Below are 14,918 nucleotides of genomic sequence, written 5' to 3' on the forward strand. Positions count from 1 at the left end.
CCTTTTCTCCCCAGTAATACGTCCACATGGAGCCACCCCACGCGCCTCCAACAGTTTTGTTGGAGTGTGCCTCGCGTTCGTTCTTTTGTTGGTGCTTTTCACGAGAACCTGCGGGATTTGATGCAATTCCAAGTCTGAACTTCTCACACACCGTCGGTCACAGGTGGGACGGAGGACGCCGCCGCCCGCGCCAGTTTCTCCCCTCGGTGGCACTGCCAAGTTATTACGTTCCAAGATGAAAGCACGAAATTCGTTCGACTCCCAACAATAATCGTCATCATCTTCAAGATATTCTTTCCTCCCCAGTGTTTGCTCTCATTGTTGCTGCAGCACGTCGCACACTGAATGTCAACCAGAGGTGTTTCAGCACATCAGTCTGGACTTGGCAAGCAGAGCGGAATAAATATTGGACTTGCCTGCCGCTGTGCAAAGTTTAAAGGATAAAAAAAAAGAAGAAAATAGATAACCAAAGGTGAGAGAGAGAGAGAGGAGTCGATATGAAAAATGAATGAAGAGCAGAAGAAGCTTCCAGCTTCTAGGATGTCATTTTCCGACGGTGCTCGCAGTGTTTCCCCCGAGATGGGAGAGTAAAGCCTGCCCCGCCCCCCGCCCGTTGAGCATGTCTCTGATTGGACGTCTTCCACACTGTTATCCATGTGTAAGAAAGCTCATCCGTCCAGCGGCACGGAGAGGAGTTGGTTTGTGGTGCATATCCATCCAGCAGGCCGAGCGCCACAATCAGTCCGATTCCCTGAGCCCAGAGTGCACAGGCAGCATGAAGATGAAGATGAAGATGAAGATGAAGATGAAGATGAAGATACTGCTGGACGAGCCGTGCTGCGTTCGGGTGCGCCCGGGTTCTTTGCCTTCTCCACATCCGTCCGGCCTTCGCTTCTTTCACCAGGACAATTGCACGTTTTTTGAAAAAAAAAAAAAAAAATTAAATCCACTCCGTCCACGCTGTCGGGATGTTTGGAAAAGCTCCACCCGCTCCAGCTGATCTCTGACAGCTTCACCTGTTTGTCACCGGGAGACGTCGGCCTCCAGTCAGTGCCAGACGATAGAATCGCCCTCCAATATATCTGCTGCGCCCGCATGGAGATACTGTGCTTCTAATAAAGGGATATTAAAAGTCATGGCTTGCTCTTCCTCTGCCCCACTGTCTGTCCATACGCCATCAACACGCCCCTCTATGGCCAAACACACACACACACACACACACACATACACGCAAACACGCACAGGTCCAACAGTGACTCACCTGCAACTTTTCATCCCCAGTCATCACGTGTAAAGCTTCATATGAATGTCTCAAGGAATCGCAAACAGGTTGATGGTTGATGGGTTTTTTCTAGACTGCAGTATGCAGAACATTAATTGAAGCCAATGAAGCATCAGCAGTGGCTCGGCCACGCCTCCATGGAAGAGAGCCCAGCCAGAACCAGCGCTGCCATTAATATTTATATCAAAGATCCTTTGGTAACACAAGACACTTACCCAGAGTGGCGTCACACTCTGCCCTGCGCACTGAGACGGAGACAGAGTGGAGATGGAAAACAGAGCAAACTACTGACTCACTGCGGCTCTGAAGCAAGAAGACAGTCATTATCCTGGCTGTTCTGTGCACTTTGAGCCTCGCAGGAGTTTTTCATGCCTTTTATATTGGAGAGGGTGCTGGTGGTGGTGGTGGTGGTGGTGGGAGAGGGTGCTGCTGCTCGTGGTGGTGATGATGGTGTTGGCGGTGGAGGGGGCGACTCGGCCGATTTCTCCCCGAGGCGTAAATCTCTCGCCAAGCGGCGGCAATTATTAAACATTAACACAACTGAGAGGCCTGGTGTGTCTTCTGGTGGCTGGACTGTCGGTGATCCAGCGCCCATTGATTCCAGTCTTCAATGTCCCCATGTTTGCACACACACATACACACACACACACACATGTACACACTGTCCATTGTGTTCTTGTGGTGGTTATTGATTTGCTTTGCTTCTAATTGAAACGGCCACACGGTGGCGTCATCTGGACTCCAGCAGGAATCAATGGTGACAACAACAACAACAACAACAACAACAACAACAAACAACAAACAACAAACAACAAACAACAACAACAACCATACATACATACATACATACATACGCACACACTGGGGCCACACTTGTTTCTGATGGTGGTGGCGACCGCGCAGGGCGACGAGGTTCAGCACCACGGACAGAGACAATGAGAGCGGCGGCTTTGTCCTCGCTGTAACGCTTCCTGTAACTTTAACCTCATCTTTATTATGTATTATGTCATCTTTATTTATATATCTGGAAAAGTAATGGAACCCCCCCCCGCCCCCCACTTTCCGTTCATGACATCACTACCTTCTGTTCCACTGAATGAAGAGAATTCTAGCATGTGTTTTATTTATATCCTCCCTCAGCATCCTTACATGGTCTTTGCCCCCCCCCTCCTCCCTTGTCCCCCCTCCCTCCTGCCATAGGCCCCTCCTCCTCCCTCCCCCCCTCTCCCTCTAGCCAGAAGCAAGATTTTCTAGGTTTATTCAGTTATTTATTTATTTCCTCAGTTTCAGCGTAGCACTTAACCCCCCCCCCCCCCCCCCCCCCCCCCCCCCCCCCCACACACACACACACACACACACTTGGTGTCTGGGCTGTAACGGGAGCTGCCAGCTGTGGCTATATAATGACCAGCAGCCACTCCTCTCACTCCCTGTCTCTCTCCATCCCTCCGTCTCCATCTCTTGTCCCAACCCGTCCTCTCCTTCAGGGATCTGTTTTCAACAGAATTCAGCTCGGTCCGCTTGACTGTTTCTTCTGTTCACTCCACATTTCGAGGAAGCGTGATTAAGAACAGGCGTGGCTGCTAATTAGCTCTTTGTTTTGGAGTTTTAGCAAGACGCTCAAACTGAGTGTGTTTTTTTTACGCCGTCAACAAAAGGCTCAACGTGCTGCTTTCTTGAAAATGTTTGACATTTTATTACATTTCCTCACTGCTGTGGCTGCTTCCTTAAAGTCTACTGTGAGAACTAAAGATCAGGCACAGGTCGGGCAGCCTGTGGGTCCTTCCAGCTTCTTTCCAGCCACTGCCTCTCAGGAGCTGCTGCTGCTTTTTAACCGTCCCCTTTTTATATACATGTAAACAGGCTTTTTGCTGTATGCTAATGTATGGTGCGTGGTGTATGGTAATGCTGTGCATGTGTCTGCTATGATAACTGTCTCCTTCATACTGATGCAGTTTGCAAAGCTTCTGTCTTAATGTGGTTGTTTCTGTGTCCTGTTTAGTTTCATACTCACTTTCATTTCACTCTTACTATGTGATTTTTATTTATTTATTTTTTATTGTCAACCCCGCAAGCTGACAGTGTCTATGAAATTTTTAGTTGATTGTGATTTGTCAGCCTAACTTTGTGCTGCTTCTTGGCACTTTCTCTTCCAAGCGTGAGCAGGTTAGCTGTGGCTGAGCAGAGGAGGTTCTGACTGCTTGTGTTGCTCTGCCTGCAGGATCCTGGCCACGGTGGGCTCAGACTTTGACCTGCGGACGCTGCGGGCAGTGCGAGTGCTGAGACCCCTGAAGCTGGTGTCAGGAATCCCCAGTGAGTCACTCCTGCACAACATCTCATCAACATCTCATGGCTTTGACTCATGATAAACTCATTCTAACCAAATCCAATCCCTGTATTTCTTTCTTGACCACTTTTTCACTCCTTTACACAATCAATCATCCCAACCTCTCCTCCCTCTGCCCCCTCGCAGGCCTCCAGGTGGTGTTGAAGTCCATCATGAAGGCCATGGTCCCTCTGCTTCAGATTGGCCTGCTGCTCTTCTTCGCCATCGTCATGTTTGCCATCATCGGGGTGGAGTTCTACATGGGCAAATTCCACATGACCTGCTTCAAGATAGACACCAGTGAGAGCCCAGACTTCTTCTTCTTCTTCTTCTTCTTCTTCTTCTTCTTCTTCTTCTTCTTCTTCTTCTTCTCTTCCAGAATTGTTCTCTTTACTCTTTGTCCAGATCATTTTCTTCATTTGAGTGGTGTCCAGCAGTTGGGAAGCACTGTGGCAAATCTTGTGAAGGAAATAGAAAATGAGAGCTCAGGTCAATTATGAGAGTTAGATCTCAATTTGGCCAATCAACAGCCACTGGTAGTTTTTCATTAAAACTCCCCTCATCCTTCTTCACGTCAACAGTCCTTTCCAACTCGATGGTAAAGTCTCTGCTGTAGATATTGACCAGGCCTTAAAATAAGACGCAGTTTCCTTTCAAGAGGCCACCTGTGTTTTTCCAACGAGCTTCACCGTCATTATCCTGGTGGCAGGCTCCTCACAGCCGACAATGGGAACCACTCGGCTGCCTGAAAACAAGGGGGGGGGGACGCCTCTTCCCCCCCCGCTGGGAGACAAAAAGCGTTTGCGACAAACGGCGGCCCGACGCTTTTGTCACGGCATTACGGAGAAATAATTACAGGAAACAGTGGCACGGCGTTGCTAGAAATGAGCCATTGTGCGACTCGGTGGTGAAAAAAAATGTACTTGGCGGCTTTGGCTTCCCCCGCCCTCCCCTTCCCTCTCCCCCGCTGGTGTGAGTTAGAGTGTGAGGCAGTGGTGGAGTTTCTCTACCTGATACTATATGCCCGTACAACCACTAGAAAAGGTCCCGAATTACCGTACAACCACTAAGAAATGTGCCAAGATTCGCATTCGTATGTTTTGTTTGTTTGACACAACGCTCACTTCCCCACTTTAAAGTCTGATGAAGGCAGCAGTGAGCCTGATGGAGCTGCTGCTGTTGTGTTGTTTTACTGGAGAGCTGAGAGAGGAATGAAAAAAAAAAAAATCAGCGCATAGAACTAGAATAAACTAGACTACACTCTGGTGTGAAGCCGTGTCTGGATGGTTGCATCTGTCTTTTTTTACGCGTGCGCTGGCACGTGATGCCGGCTGCGTGGCTGAGCTGTTGCGACAGGCCGCTAACGTGCAGCGCATGTGTGGCTGAGTTATTCCCGGCACGGGTGGAGCCAGCTGGGTGTGATGAAGGCTAGTGGCGGCGGCAGCAGCAGCAGCAGCAGCAGCAGCAGCAGCAGCGGCGGTGGTGGCTGCACCCTGAGGCTGCTGCTCAGGCCTCTGTGTGTGCTTGTCAGTATTGTGCATATTGGAGAATTAGGGAGGAGATGGACTGTAAAGGCTGCAAGTAGCTACAAGTGTGTCATAAAAAGGAGGTGGACGCTACTATCGATGAGCTAATAGCTTGAAAGCTATTGGAACAGCGTGGGTGCTTCAGTGAGCCAGACCACCTGTTGAGAGAAGGATGACACGTCAGTGGTTCAGAGACCTTTCAAAAGCTCCACGTCAGTATTTATTATGCAAACTCAAACAGCTGAGTGGTTCCTGTTCATAACTACATTTGAACTGGTTCACCGAGCCTCTCCCAGTCTGAAATTAGCATCAAGCTTCACATTCAATCACTAAAACTCATGTTTCTGTCCAGGAATGCACGTAAATGACCAGAATTTAGTTATAATAAAGAATAATGCTCCAATGGTTTCCTATGTTGTCTGCTTATTTGTATAACGGTAAATAAAAAAAATGATCAGTCACTGACAATCGTGGTCATTTTAGACCTGGAAGTATCACTTTGATTGGAGAGCGTCCACATGCTGGTGCATCAACGTTTTCGAGGAGCTGTGGCGTATTGTACAAGTTAAGCACTAATATATTCACTGCACTCACTTATTATGAATCCCTGCGTTCTTCCCTCTCTGAATTCTCTCTAGATTTGTTTCTTGAATCGTATCATTTGGCCGTTTGGTCATTTGGGCGTCAATTCTTCTTCAATCCTCACTGCCGACCTTTAATTCTTTCTCTCTGAGTCGCCGACCACTCAGATCTTGTGCGTGCGTCGCCCTGAGGTGCCCCTGCGTGGAGGTGGGCTGACGCAGCAGCTGTCAGTGTGCAGGAGTGGAGCGGCTCCACTGCACTGACACCAGTGGAGGGATGTTGGCGGTGCAAAGTGGCTCCGCACATCATTGTTAAGACTTGGCACAGGTTGCTGGTGGCCAGCGTCCCCGGTGAAGTGCACCAGGCATCTGTTCCACTCAGCACATTTATTCCTCATTCCTCATCCCCATCTGCTGACGCCTGTGCCAGCGCATCCTTTAAACAAACTCCCGGCCGGCGCCCTCAGCGCCCGCTCCACATTTCACTGCCGCCTTCCTCTCATCCGGCTCCTCAACTCTGCAGTATATGGGTCACATGACAATCAGAATCTGCGAGAAATCTGTGTGTCTTTGTCATATTCTTGATAAGTTTAAACGACATTGTGACAAATGTTGAGCGTGTTCACTGTATTCCGCAGCGCTTCCATTTGGAAATGGCTGTAGTGGCGTGATAAGACAGAGACGTGTGAACGCAGGCTTAATAATTAATAAACACCACCTGTCATCACAGAAATTAGTATCAGAATTAACACATCTGAGCTTGACACCGGGCTTCAGGCTTCTCTGTGGTATTTCTGCTGCTCCCTGCAGTCTGTTTGCTTCCCCTGCTGCCCTGAATGATGCTTTATGAGTTTATTTTAACGCTGCTGCAAGAAGCGGGTCAGAAGTGGAAGACGCTGCTTCCACCTCCAGGCGGTGTCAGAGAGCGCGTGATGCACAAACCAACAGGCTTGAACTCTGTTTACACTTCCTGTTTGATTTGTGTGTCAGCGGGTGATTTGATTCACTTGTGAAAGGACGGTGCCGCTTCTAAAGTGAAGGAGAAGAAGAAGCTGCAGATTTGCATTTTTCTTTGGGGAATCAGTGTGAACGTAGAACCTGGAACAGGGAAAACCTCCACTGAACCAAGCGCCCATGTTGCACGGCGCTGGTCACTCTGGTAGCTCGCAGGAGGAGGAGAGATGGCAGCTTGTGACTTCACTGGAGGCCAAGTGTGTAGTGAGAACTCCTGAAGGCTGGCGCCACATCATGAGAGACATTCAAGGCCGGATGGTCCCTCAGCATCTGGCTGGACCATCCTGCTCTGTGCTCGCGCTTTCTAACAGTATTTTTGAAAAGTGCATCACAAGCAAATGAAATAAAGCGACAATGAACCGCCGCCTCCTTAGAATGATCGCCTCATTTTTGTCTGAGTCAGCAGATTATGAGGCTGTTAAAATTGTTAAAACCATTTTGTGTTTCTTTGGGGGGGAAAAAAGCAAAAAACTTGAACGTATGACTTTGGCTTTTATTTGAATTGTATTGTAGGTAATTATTAAAATACTTACAATACAAACAAGTTAATGCATGCAGTGTCAGTGCTGGACAAACATCTCCGATAGATATTCAAAGTACAACTAAAAGAAATACAAATTATTTAAATAGTAACGAAATTTGTTCGGAGCATCCCCATCACCACTGGCATCAGTACTCGATAACAATAATCATAAATGAATGGGGAAAAAAAATCACCAAAGTGCAATAGTGCTAGTGCATATGAAATATTTTGAATGCCAGGGAACCACTGGCAGACACTGGAGGAGCACCTGGTGAAAGCAGCTCCATCCAATGGGTTCATCACCAGCTGCATCAAAGCAGCTGATGCTGAACTGGCAGCTTTCCAGTGTGTGGCGGCCTGACAGAGATAACAGCAAAGAGTAATTGAGCCCGGCGGTGCCTCTAAGTGTTTCGCCACTGATAAGCTCACTATGTAGTCCATCATGTAAAAGCCATTACTGCCATGTAGCACATTCAGCAGAATTCCCTTTGCCATTGTTTTATCCCGGTGCCTGCGCTGATAATGAACTTCTGGAAAACAGAGAAATCCATCTTTGCTTTTCCGGAAGTGTGTGCTTCAACTATGTGATGTCACAAAGGGCTCTGATGTCCCCAGGTTAGCGACAGGTGACTTGATATACGGTCAGTCGACACAGCTTGACCTCAAGGGGGCGCTCTGCGAGTGAATGCCAGGCTCTGACATCACTATGCCAAACCAAACAGGCCAGTTAATCCACTGTAGTGACCCCTGCAGGAAGCCGCTGGACTGAGCTGCTTTTCTGAGTGGTTGCAACAATCTTTCAAATGAAACTTAAATTCATTAGAATGAATAAAATCAAATGAATAAAAATGGAAATTGGGTAAAATTGGCCGTGGGAGTCGGTTGCTATTTTTTATTTTTCCTCATGCCACTGTCATAGAATGCACTGATATGAGCGCTGATGCCCGTGCAGTGGCTCCTCCCACCAGGAAGCCCCTCAAGCAAACAGTCACATGATCCGGACTGACAGGCAGGCCAGGGAAAGTGGCAGCTGAGCAACAGGGAGCTTGGCGGTGTTCCGGGTGAAGACTGAAAGGAGCAGTGGCTTGGTGCTGGCTTCAGCAGCCACTCCAACAACATGCATGTGAGGTGAACTGGAAGCTCTAGATTATTGTCAGTACTGGAGGGTTGTGTGTGAGTGTGAATGGTTGTGTGTCTCTCTGTGGCTCTAATAAAGTGGCCACTGGTCCAGCGGTTACACTGTTGACTGACATTTCCACAGTGCGTCCCGTAAAGAAACAAATGAAAAATGCGGATGCTGTGTTGTGTGTTTGCAGATGAGACGGCAGCAGACTGGCCTTGTGGTTTAGAACCGCCGGCCAGGTTGTGCCCCAGTGGAACCAGGTGCAAGGAGTACTGGACCGGGCCCAACTTTGGCATCACCAACTTTGACAACATCCTATTTGCCGTGCTGACCGTCTTCCAGTGCATCACCATGGAGGGCTGGGTGGACATCCTGTACAGCGTGAGTCCACCTTCTGTCTCCACCGCCTACAGCAGCGTCTTCCCTTCCTCTGTTTTTATCCAACCTGCTTTTAGGCTTCGGCTTGTTTATTGAAACAGCTGTGTGTGTGTTTTTTTTTTTAGAAGCCTTCATTGAAACTAATTGATGTGCAGTCGATACAAAACAACAAAAGCAAGAGCAACCGTTTCAAAGGTTGAAAGATCCAACGTTAGAGTTTTGTTTTGTTTATGATTTTATATTAAGACTTAATGTGTGTGAATGCATAATCGCAGTACGAACAAAAAAAAAGTACTTTGGTTTTGGTTTTCCTACCCTTAGGACAGTAAATATATATACAGGTACTACCCAGAAAATTAGTAGCGGTAGTAGTATTTCTGCAATTCAACTTAAAAGATGATTGTGACATATTATATAAAGGAATAATATGCAAATCAATATATTTCAAGTTTTTATTTCTTTGGATTTTGCTGATCAGGTCTTGCAGCTTAAAATAAAAACCCTCAAATTTTATAATAATTTTCTGAGTTTGTGGGTTTGCGGTTTTAATAAGATGAAAATCTTAATTAGCAAAGTTACAACAAGGAACTGCTTGAGATGTCAATTTGCGTGGAATGGCTCAATAAAATGTGTTGCTCTCATCTTTTATGTTCAATTGCCAAAATAAAACAACCTTTACTTGATATTGTAATTTTTCGGGTAGTACCTGGATATATAAGAATCTACATAGAGCAAAGGTCCCAGTGCTCCCAGTTAGCTGCCATCTGGCACCAGCATATTTCTAAGGAAGCCCGGTGTGGACAATCCGGCTGCCTGACGGTGTGTTTGGTAATTTGGCTTGCTCTTCAATTAAACCATTGAAGAAGAAGGTGGACGTGGTATCCAAGTTTGGGTGCACAGGGCCACTGTAGTTCACTGGCAAGCTCAGGAGGGGGAGTGAGAGTGCAAGACTCACTTGACGTCACTGCTTCTTCTTCAAAATCTCCTTTGAATGGCGTCCAGTATGCAGCAGCTTCTCTACCTTCCCGACCTCTCTGCTGGTTTGAGAGCTCGCAGCTCCACGCAGGCGGCGAGCTGCAGATTCCCTGGCGGTAACAAAGCAGGGATCAATGACAATAGGAATCACAATGAAGTCCGAAGTTTGCAGCGTGGGGGCGGCGATGGGATTCACGCAGCTTTGGGAAGATGCGGGAAAAGCAGCTTTGTTAGCGCGCTCCGCTAGCAGAGCCGGCGGGGCGAGGGGTCCCGGCTCCCAGGCGTGGGATTTTGCCGAGACCCTCGGCCGAGCTTTTCCTCCGATGACGTAACGCAAAGCTGACGGATTCCTCAAGTTTCTCCCGAGGATTAACCCCCCCCCCTCTCCTTTCTCCCTCTCCTTCTTTCTTTCTTTCTTTGGTCTGTGCTCGGCTTCTTCTGACGCAAGGCCACAAATCAGGACCCCGCAGGCCCCCGTCCCCCCCTCCCCCCTGTCCATTCTTATCCTGGAAACAGCAAGGCGTCTCATTCTCTAATGAGCAGGCTGCCGTTCATATGTTGAATATTTTTAGGTGGGCTTGGAGATAAATCAGGCTGATTTTAATGACCCTGCGGACCCCCTCAGAGTGGAGGCCAGGCAGAGCGCAGTAACAAGCCAGCAAAGACTAACTAACACCACCCCATCACTGATTCCATCCGTCACTTCTGATCCCCCCCCGGTAACCATCTTCTTTTCGGACTCAGCCAGGGGAGATGTTTAAAACTGATGCCAGCATGAATAATTTATTCACTGATAGATTTGGTTGACTATGCATTTTTTTTTTTTTTTTTTAACTCTGCCATGTGAGCGCAGCAACAAAAAACTTATTAATGAGCAGCCGAACCACACCAATGATGAGAATTCTTTTTTTAAGCTGGCCATGCTCTCATTTATTAATTTGCCCTCATAGATTTTCCACCTCATGGATTCCAACACTACAACCTTCTGCTGCAAACCTGCACAACCCACTGATGCTGTGAGGCTGTGTGTGTGTGTGTGTGTGTGTGTGTGCTGGCTGTCTTTATGCAGGGTTCAGTAAGTGGATGCTGATTGGATGAGTCCACTGTTCATGAGATGTAAATATCTTGTTTTTTTTCCTTCTATAAACTACACATATTTTAATTAAATTTTTTATTTCCTTCTGTCTATTTAATTAATGTAATTTTTCATTTTTTTTCACTGTACTGTTGCTGTAATGATGCAGATTTCTCCACTGTGGGATTAATTAAGGCACTCTATTCCAGTTTATTCTCTTTTTTGTTAATCTCATAAATTTTTTTTTGGTCACTTTCCCGTCGGTCACCTGCGGGGAGAACAGGTGAGACTTGGCTCGAGTCGGTGTGGGTGGGGAGCGGAGCTGCTGAGGGCGGCTGGCAGTGTGGCTGCGGCTGGACCGGCGAGCAGAGATGTTGTGTCTCATGTTACATCTCGGTCACTGGGACAACGCCTGGAGCCATTCAGCTTCTTGGCCCAGTCTGTCACCAACCCAAATGGCTTTGTTACCTAAATGCTGGCATCTTTTAGCGCTGCCTAAAAAAAAGACAAAGTATGATAGAGCACACCCGAAGAAAAGCGGGAATCCCCGAGGGACGAGGTGAACCCGGCCGAGCAGAACTGAAGTAATGACTGAGTGTCTGCAAGCATCCAGCAGAGCCCGTCTGACTCAGAGAGTCGTCTCCTCTGGTGTTAACGTTGCAGGGGGGAAATGGCTCCACAAATCATCTGAACAAACATCTTGTACACTTCCTATATTGGCCATTTCCATGTTGGATTTTTCCCAAGTGATGTGGAATTATTCCAAGGGATTTGGACGAAGGTTATTGTACATATCGATGTTGAGGAAGCTCAGATCTTTTTCTGTGCCTGTAGACCAATGAGCACTTGTTTCTATTGTCTTCTACTCACGGGATTTTCAGTGCTGGCACTTCACCCACGTTCGCCAAGCCGTGGTTCCACCGTGAAGGCGAGCAAACGTTCTGATGGAGACTCATTCAGTGGATTTTAAGGCACTCGGTTTAGGGTTTAACAGCTATGTGTGCAAAGCCAAAGGAAAGGAGGGGGCGGGGAGGGGAGGGGGGGGGGTCGTTGAGAAGCACGCTGTCAAACAGCAGCTAACCTAGTGGCTCAGAGCACAAACAGTGCAGAGCCACTGGAGGAGAAAGGAAAGAAGAAAAAAAAATGGAGTTGGATTCATGCTAAAAGGAATCAAGGCTTCTGCTCCATGGATTCTGTCCTGGTGATGAAAGTCTAGAGAGATCAAACTGTCACAGCATCTCCTTGTTTTATAGATGTAGCAGGAGAACCGCTCGCAACCGCTCTGGCGCCCCCTACGTTTTCTTTAGCTGTGAAATGTTGCTAGTTTCATTCTTTGTAGCTGCTCGCCAGCCGTACCTCTCAACCAAACCGTGGCTCTCGACCCTGAGTTGGGTCGTGTATCGGTTGCTCTGGGCCTCTTGGGTGAGGAGGTGCGAGGAGGTGTGAGTAGCCGGTGATTACAGGAACTGAGGTGCTATGAGTTGCAAATAAAAGCAACAAAAAGCATCGCTGAAAAGCCTTTCGAGCAGTGTGGACGTGCAAATTGTAAAAGTTGAACGACGCGACTCTCCAACACTGGAGACAATCTCAACGCCTCTGCTCATCCGTCTGCCCCCTCGAAAAATCCTCGCTGACGTTGATGTTGATTAGCTGTCTTGTCATCTCCTCCTCCTCCTCCTCCCCTTCTTCCTCCTTCTCCTTCGTCTTCCTGCTCTTCCTCCCTGCTCCACTCTCAACACCTCCTGTCGCTTTCTCTGGCTCATTATCCCGAGCACTGCAGACCCTCGCTGCTGCGATCTGAGAATGCCGTCTGCCTCAGCAGGTGGCGTCCCCCCCCATCACTCCAAACTTCTTTAGTTTTGATCCTTCCAGTTATTTTTGCTCTGGCTTTTTTTTTGGTGGTTGTTGCTGCTGCTTTTGATGCAGCGTGTTTGCTTTCCACTGCGCCCAGTTTAATCTTTTGTCCCTCCCCCGCCTTCCGATGGCGACGCTTTCCTGCCGCAGTGTGTTGTCAAACACCCAAGTCAGACTGACTTGTTGCCACTCTCAAAGTCCGGTTTGCGTTTGGTCGCTAAAGTTTCCACGGCTCCTCCCACCCCTCCGCGCTCGCAATCGTCCGTCGCCTCTGCAGCGGAGCGTCAGCGCTGCCCATAGATGGCGGAAGCGATGATGTCATGGTAGCTCCACCCCGCCTGATGGTTCAGTCCAATCTTTAGCACCGCTTGAGTTTGTTTTATGTGTATGTGTGCACTGACTTTGCCAAAATGTAACTCTGAGCAGTCGGTCCACCTCAAGAACTGCATTGAATTGCTGTTCGTGCTTCTGTTCAGGCCTCATGTACTCAACAGGACCGGGACTTTAGCGCGTTCATTCGATATTTAATGCACCAAAAGAAACATATTCCATTTTATAGTCTAGACAGCATAGGCAGTGGAAGAGTTTTGGGCATATGTAGTGCTGGACTGTGTGACGTTCTACTGTGCGGCGCACTGGTGACAGCAGACGAGCTGAAGGCGGAGTAGCAGTTGTTACTTATGCCAACTGCAAACATGCTGGACAACAACGATAGCACCGCCTAGCTTAGCTCAGCGGGTGATGGGAAATTAACATTTCAAAACCATTATAGGAATAATACGATTAATGACGACTAATTCAATAAAAAGGCCGTAATTCATTTTATTAATTTTTTTAAAAATAAAGTCCCATAATGATAATAATAAGGATTTTCTTTGTGAACCGAACAAATTTGAATATTTCAGACACCTGACAGAAAGTCTCCGTCCAATCCTACGTTCGAAACCGACGACTGTGTGGGAGGTGATGGGATTGTTGGCAGATTTTTCACCAGGACGAAAGAAACAGCAGCGCTGATTCTCCTGTTCACACTCAGATTGTTTTGTCTGCCACCTGCAGTCTTGTTCAGGGGCTGGAGGACATGGAAAGGTCCTCCAGACCCGATGGATCGCACCCATGGTTTAAGTTAAGAAGACAACATGAACGTCGCTTGATGCGAGTGGAGGAGCGGGAAGGAACAAACCTCCTGCTGTCGTCGTCTGTGTCGTGCAGGACGGTGGCAGTAAAAATTTAGTGCTCAGTTTGTTTGTGTTCCTCCCTCAGTTTTAACAGCCTTGTTTCTGGGCCATCCTTTGTTGTACTGGCCCACCCAAAATACAATTTCCACCTACACTGCTGGCACCAAGGAGGACTTCCTTGGAAAAGCACACACACACACACACACACACACACACACACACACACACACACACACACACACACACACACAGCTGAAGATTCCGGTCAGTGCCATAATGTTCCTCAGAGTTCTTCCTGGGAACGATGGTGGTGGTGGATGCAGTAGCAGCAGCAGCAGCAGCAGCAGTGGCAGCAGCGGCAGCAGCAGTGGCAGCAGCAACAGCAGCAGTGGCAGCAGCAGCAGCAGCAGCAGAAGCAGCAGCAGCAGCAGCAACAGCAGCAGCAACAGCAGCAGTGGCAGCAGCAACAGCAGCAGTGGCAGCAGCAGCAGCAGCAGCAGAAGCAGCAGCAGCAACAGCAGCAGCAACAGCAGCAGTGGCAGCAGCAACGGCAGCAGCAGCAGCAGCAGCAGAAGCAGCAGCAGCAACAGCAGCAGCAACAGCAGCAACAGCAGCAGCAGAAGCAGCAGAAGCAGCAGCAGCAGCAGCAGCAGAAGCAGCAGCAGCAGCAACAGCATTAGCTGCAGAGAGTGCAGAATGGCGTGCGCGGTGGCGCCCTCTATTGTGCGGCTCTATCGTGGTCTCGGGTGCGAGGCAGCGTTGTCCCAGCAGACCCTGCAGACTGATGAGCAGCGCGGCCCCAGGGGGCTTCGCTCAGACCTCCCCCTCCCCCGCAAAGAAATGCAGCCAACCCCCCCCGCCCTTCCCGTCACTCCGGCCCCTCCCCCACTCCTCATTACTCCCTGTCTGCCCCCCCCCTCTCCCGCCGCTCCGTCCATTTCCTGCTGCGCTCCACCTCACCCTCCCCACTGCCAGGCCACATCCTGCCATCCTGTGGCCTCCCGCCAGCTGAGGTAGTGAGAGGCAGCGGTGACGGTGGTCAGCAGGACTCTGCAGCACCACCACCATGGCAGCACTGACACT

At 48.8% G+C, this 14,918-nt stretch overlaps 1 protein-coding gene across 6 annotated transcripts in view; it reads left to right on the plus strand.

Annotated features, from left to right (window-relative positions):
* The window catches only part of cacna1bb (calcium channel, voltage-dependent, N type, alpha 1B subunit, b), a 130,313-nt gene that overhangs the window by 48,029 nt on the left and 67,366 nt on the right, over positions 1-14,918 (plus strand). For all 6 annotated transcript variants that reach the window (XR_012927068.1, XM_076029300.1, XM_076029299.1 and 3 more), the window contains exons 6-8: positions 3,504-3,595; positions 3,756-3,908; positions 8,569-8,756. Coding sequence is in view for 5 of the 6 variants with exons in the window: in XM_076029300.1 (XP_075885415.1) it covers positions 3,504-3,595; positions 3,756-3,908; positions 8,569-8,756 (433 nt within the window). In the remaining variant the exon portion in view is untranslated. The remainder of the gene's footprint in view (positions 1-3,503; positions 3,596-3,755; positions 3,909-8,568; positions 8,757-14,918) is intronic.

Source organism: Nelusetta ayraudi, unplaced genomic scaffold, assembly GCF_046127955.1.
Source record: "Nelusetta ayraudi isolate G7.1 ecotype Tasmania unplaced genomic scaffold, CSIRO-AGI_Nayr_v1 ptg000026l, whole genome shotgun sequence".
In the NCBI taxonomy this organism is placed as follows: domain Eukaryota; kingdom Metazoa; phylum Chordata; class Actinopteri; order Tetraodontiformes; family Monacanthidae; genus Nelusetta; species Nelusetta ayraudi.